The sequence below is a fragment of the Haliaeetus albicilla genome, chromosome Z, assembly GCF_947461875.1.
Source record: "Haliaeetus albicilla chromosome Z, bHalAlb1.1, whole genome shotgun sequence".
Classification (NCBI taxonomy): Eukaryota; Metazoa; Chordata; class Aves; order Accipitriformes; family Accipitridae; genus Haliaeetus; species Haliaeetus albicilla.
The window spans coordinates 70,864,231-70,869,775 of NC_091516.1; the positions used below are offsets into that span (position 1 = coordinate 70,864,231).

Below are 5,545 nucleotides of genomic sequence, written 5' to 3' on the forward strand. Positions count from 1 at the left end.
TTGGAGCAAGCGTGTTTTATTGAGCCGAATCAGATCATGCTCCGGACCTCTCTCCAGAGCTCCAGAAAGGATGCAGAGACGTTCACGTGTCGAAGCACCGATCAACGGAAGGGGAAGAAGCTGCATTTGCCAAGCAGGTGCATCGGACCCCGCCGAAGGAAGTCGCCCGCAGTTTGCTGCTGGAAGCGCGTACGTCGACACGAGGAGGTCGCAGCTGCTGGTCGTCCTTCTCCTGAAAGTAGAAACAGCAGACGTAAAGGGCAGAGAGATCACTGCTGGTCGGAGCCGCCTGGCTGAGACAAGAACGGTAGAGAGGCGTGACAGAACAGGCCGTGGCGACTTTTTAGACAGCGCTTTTACACTTTTTCACGCGTGTGCATACTTGTGTCGAACCCCTCTTCCCTGCTCTGCTCATCTTGTGCAGGCCGTTGCCCCCCGTGGAAGATGCTGCGGGCCCGTACGGCACCTGCACAAACTCCGTCGTCACCTCGTGTTCTGGCTGGTCCCCGGCTGCAGCATTTCTCCATGCCGGCGGGCAAGCAGCTCGGAGGGCCCTGCTGAGGCTCACCACGCTCCCCCCTAGCAGAAAAGTACGTTGGGCCCCCCCTCCGCCCCGCGTCCGGATGTTTTTGAAAGCCAATTGTAAAGCGGGAAGAGCCCGTCCTCTGTAAGCAGCCGGGCTGAAACGTCCGAGACTTGGTGTGAGAGCCACGGGCTCCATCGTCTACTGGGGAGAGAGAGAAGAAGAAGCAAGCCCTACGAGCTGAGCCGCTTGGCCTAGATCCCGGGCAAAGGCTAGCGGCTGAACCTGCGTCGCCAGAGATTTTGGCGACGTCTCGTTCAAGTCCGCAGGGAGAGAGTCACAGAGCCTGTGCCGCAGCTGGGGACCCCAGAAATGAATTCACGCTCTGCTGTCGCGTAGCGGCACACGCCACCGCTCCGTCGGGTCACGCTTCGGTATTAAAAAGGCTCAGATTTGCCTGCCGCGGTGAAAAAGCATTGCCGCCGGCCAGAGTCCCGGCGAAACAGCATCGCCGCCTCTGCCCAGGACTTACCCTTCGGCTACCGCAGGGCACCGATCTGCCGCAGCATTGCGGGGAGCCGGCAGCGCATGCTCTCCAGGTCGGACAGCCCTCCGATGCAGTGTCTCCCGATGAACACGCGAGGCATCTGGGCACAAAACAGGAGCACGGATTAACCAGGGGAGCCGGGCTGCTGAAGGCGAAGAGCGGGGAGAGGATTTGCCTGGGAAGCGGCTTCGCGCCGAGGAGGCCGCCGTCTCCAAAACCCTCCTCTCCTCGCCCCCAGCGGCCCGCCGGTCTGAGGGTCTGCCGCCAGAAGAGACGGGGTGGGGGAGCTCCCTGCGTTCCACAGCGGCTGCAGAGGCAGCGGACCGCGCTCCAGGGCGGCGCTGGATCTGCTCCGGGCACGCCACCCCAGAGCAGCGAGCGAGCGGCTCCGAGCCCGGCGGCGCCTACGGACCGTGCCCGCGCCCGCGCCCGCGCCCGCGCCCGCGCCCGCGGCGGGTTCTCCGGGCGCCGGGGAGTCCCGCCGCCCCTCCGAGGGCTTGCCAGGCCCGTGGAGCTGCCGGGTGGGATGCGCAGCCGCCCGCCCGCGCTGCCAAAGGCACTCGGCACGGCAAGCTTCATTTCTGGCACAACCCCTTCTCCTCCGGCTGGCCTCGTGTCCTCCGGCTGCTGCACGCGCAGCCCTGCCCGTCCGCTGTTGCCCTGCCCGCGCTGGCCCCTTTTCCAGCCCACCTCACGACGGCCGCCGGGGTGCGAGGCGAGCGGCAGTGGGCGCGGACCCAGACTGGCAAAAGGGAGGAGGAGAAGAGGGAAACAAGCAGCCCTGCCCTGAAAACCAGGAACAAGTACCGAACCTCAGCACCGGAGACGTCCTCCAGGCACGCATGTGCCGCTCTCCGCAGAGGGAAGTGAAATCGGCGTCGAGCTGGGAAGAAGCGACCCGGCTGAAGCCAGGGAAGACCAAACGCAGCGAAAACGCAGGCAGAAGTGAAACTACTGAGCTGGTAGCGGGTCCAGGACTCGAGGCCAAGGACACGGGCGAGAAGAGGCGTAAAAGACGGAGGGCGAGAGCGGGTCGCGGGAAGGAACGGCTCTCTGCTGCTCCGTGCCGCCACGGGCAGGTCCGGCTTTGGGAGGAGGGGGACCCCCCCACCCTGCGGAGGGACGCCCGCCCGCCGGGAGCTGCCCGCTGCCCTCCCCGCGGAGCCGTGCCCTTCAGGATCTCCCTTCGCCGGCACGACGCGCACCCTGCCCCGCGGGCGGGCTGGCGACGGCAGCCCGGGGGACACGCTGGCCCACCGACAGCCTTCTGGTTTCGCCTCCCCATCCCCTTCCCCTTCCCGCTTCGCCCCGGAGCCCTCGCGCTCCCCAGCCCCGCTCCCGGCCCCGCACGTCCCTGTAGGGGTGGATGCCACACGAGCCACCCCTGTGTCCCCCCGATGCCAGCCGTCCCTCTCCCCCACCCCTGCTGCTGGGAAACCTCCTTCCGCTGCCAGCGACCGACTTCTCCCGCGGGAAAACCTCACGCCGTTCTTCCTTCGGCAGCCTGGCATGCCGCTTCTGCTTTCGCTTGCTGCTGATCCCACCCATCCCCCTCCCGCTGGGAAAGCAGTTTCTGCTTTCGGCGCGTCGCTTCGCTAACAGAGCCGGCCGCCCTCTCCCTCCCGCCCAAATTCCCCCGCCGCCAGGAAAACGCTTCTCCTTTCGGGATGCCTCTTGCCGGTCCTGGCCCTGCGCGACGCTGCCGCCGAGGCCCAGGGGATGCTCGGCCGTGGGGCCGTGAGGCTTCCTGGGGTCCGCAGGGACGCCCGCCGGCACGGGGCGGCACACGGCCGAGCTCGGGGACGGCACGGCCCGCGCTCGGGATGGGGACGGGGAGGCGAGCAAGGAATAGGGTCCTCTCTGCCGGCCCGAGAAGGTGCGGCAGGGTCGGACTCGAGCCGGGGAAGGGGCTCGACTCCGAGAGCCGGGACGCGGCAGGAGGGGCGGCGGCGGCCGCGCCAGCGCCTCGCCGTCACCCGCGCGGGACCGAGGCGGGGACGCGTTCCGCCGGGGCCGGCCGGCGCTGCCGCCGTCCCGAAACCGCGAGCGCGGGTCTGGATTTCCCCCGGGCCGAGTCCAGCCACGAGTCTGGACGCGCAGCCAGCGCGGAAAAATCCCCCCGAGAGCCCGGCGGCGGGGACAGCGCGTCCCCAGTGCCTGCCTTCCGCTGCGCTCCGTGGAGGCCGTCGGACTTTGGTAGCGTTACGGTAGATCGGGGAGGGGAAAAGGGTCCTGTTGCTTCGTCGCGGTGTGGCCACCGCCGAGGCACGAGCTGCCGGCCCTGAGCCGCAGCGCTGCTGGGGAAATTCATTCCTGGACCTCGAGCACGGAACGCTGCTCCCCGAGAATATTGGACCTTCGAAGCCAGCTTCGAAAGAGGCCGCCGCCAAATTTTCTGCGGGCGCAGCGTCCGCTTCACGGCCAGCTGCAAGGGTGCAACGCGCGACGCTGCTTCTGCTTACCGTCAGAGGGGAAGGCAAGCGTCCCGATTCCGGCGCCCCGGCAGCTCCGAGTTCTCGCACCTCCACGGACCTGCGCCGCCTCGGGCAGCGTCGCGGGAAGAGCTTCGAGGGAGCTCTTCCCATCGGGCGCCTGGAAACGCCAGGGCACCCCCTCCACCAGCCCTTCTTTAGCCACCAGGGTCACGCACCAAGCCCTAACGCCGGGCTTTTTCCACGCTCCCGCGTGCTCCCGCAGCGGCGGGCGTTGGAGGAGGCACGACTGTCCCGGGAGGTGCCGCGGCTCCCGGGCAGCGGCCGGCAGCGGGGCAAGGTCTGCGCCCAGCCGGTCCCCGCGGTGGGGAGCAGGCTGCGCCCCCGGGCACGGCGGCACGGATCGCCGCGGCGGCTGCGGCGACCCGAGGAGCAGAGGAATCGAAACATGGAAGTTTCGTGAAGTGGGAAAGCGGTGCGGCTCCTCCCTGTGAGCCGGCACAGAGAGTCGTGGGGAAAGGGACCTCGCTCCAGCCCCTGCGGCAGCTGGCCGGATTCTGGGGCGGCCGGGACACAGCAAGGGTCCGCGACCTCTGGAACAGGACTGCGAGAACTTACCGGGCTCTGCCCTGTTGCTTGGAAGTAATCCTGGGCGTCCCTGGATTCGTTGATATCGAACACTTGCAGGCATCCGGGCGCAAAGTTGTATCGCCTGAGCATGTCCACGGCATTCCTGCTGTACGGGCAGCCGCCCTTTACGAACAGGGTTACCTTGCCATCCTTGATTTTGCTCTCCAGAAAGTTATCAGCCATGCTGCTGTTTCGAGGCGAGCAGGAACGCTGCCCTTCGCCAGCGCGTTCACAGGCAGGCGGGACAGCAGCAATCTCAGCCTGAGGTATTTATGAGCTGGACAGTGCCTTCCTCCCTGGAAACCCCTCCCCAGGAGGACGGAAGCTCTTCACCACCCGTGGGTTTTAAGGCAGCGATACTTTTACTTTCTGCCTGCTTTTACAGGAAATCCAGACGGCCAGACTAGTTTGTCCGTACTCCTTTGCAGGATGAAAGCGGGAAGACCGGTAGCTGCGGGGCGTCACGTCAGCGCCCGCGCTGCGGTACGAGGCTCGCAGGAGCGGCTGGCGAACCGGCGCGCCGGCCGAGGCTGAGCTCCCGCTGCCGCCTCTCTCCCCTGAGGCTCGCTGGGTTGTGCCCGTCCTGCCCCGTTCGGGATGCTGAGCCCCCCCGGGGGCACGGCGCGGACGTCCCGAAGCCCGCAGGGAAGCTAACCGACATCCATCCTTTCGCCGGACTGGCTTCCCACCCCAGAAGTGAAGAGAAAATCCCCAAACCCAACCCGTTTGGGGCGTACGTCTTTCAACCTGCAAGCCTTCCACGGGGGGTGGCATTCCCCGCCGACAGTTTCCAAAAGTGCCTACACGGGTTCTCCGCCTTGCCTCAGTTCCTGGGCGGCCTGTGTCTTAGCTCCGACAGGACCCGGGGACCAAAAGCGTTCAGAGAACGCGTCCCAGCATTGAGAGAAAGTCCAAAGCTGTCACTTGAGGGCACCTATGCTGAGAATGTGTTTCGGGGACATATTAGTGGAATGAGAAGGATTCAACACACGCGCGGCATGACACAATTCAGCACGCTTTTGTACACTTGGAGGAGGGAAAAGTCTTAAGGCTGCAGTCCCTCAGAGGCTTAAAGTCGTACAAGATGCAGCTGGGCAGCCAGCCCAGGAGGGACGAACCGTGCCCAAACCTCAGACGTCGAGCCGTGGCAGCGACGCTGCAGCCGCAAGCGAGAGGCTCGGTGGGCCGATGGCCGTCTCCAGCATCCCTCCTCCGGGCAGAGCCCGTCTCGTGCCAGCCCCTCACCAACAGAAAGCTGCTTTATTACGGGGGGGGCAAAGGACCGTGCCCAGCGTATCAGACCGTTGCCGGGCAGCCTCAGCCTAATGCTTAGTTCAGCTTTTGTCAAAGCGCTCGGCCCTGCTCCGCTTGCTTTTGCACTAAGTTGCTTTATTGCCCGGGAGTCCCCAGCGT

General features: G+C 66.1%; 1 protein-coding gene across 1 annotated transcript; it reads right to left on the reverse strand.

The window, feature by feature from the left end:
• Positions 1-4,375, reverse strand: LOC138683969 (glutaredoxin-1-like). The gene is made up of 3 exons (XM_069777529.1): positions 4,121-4,375; positions 1,056-1,170; positions 1-232 (listed from the first exon to the last, which is right to left on the reverse strand). The coding sequence occupies exons 1-2, from the start codon at positions 4,313-4,315 to the stop codon at positions 1,063-1,065; spliced, it is 303 nt and encodes a 100-aa protein (XP_069633630.1). The 5' UTR covers positions 4,316-4,375; the 3' UTR covers positions 1-232; positions 1,056-1,062.
• Positions 4,376-5,545: the final 1,170 nt, after the last annotated feature.

Bases quoted from the DNA above. Each gene is read 5' to 3' on its own strand.
- LOC138683969 (XM_069777529.1), bottom strand. From the start codon at position 4,315: ATGGCTGATAACTTTCTGGAGAGCAAAATCAAGGATGGCAAGGTAACC. The intron at 1,171-4,120 runs GTAAGTTCTCGC...TTTTGTGCCCAG, and splicing joins AAGCAACAGGGCAGAGCCCG to ATGCCTCGCGTGTTCATCGG.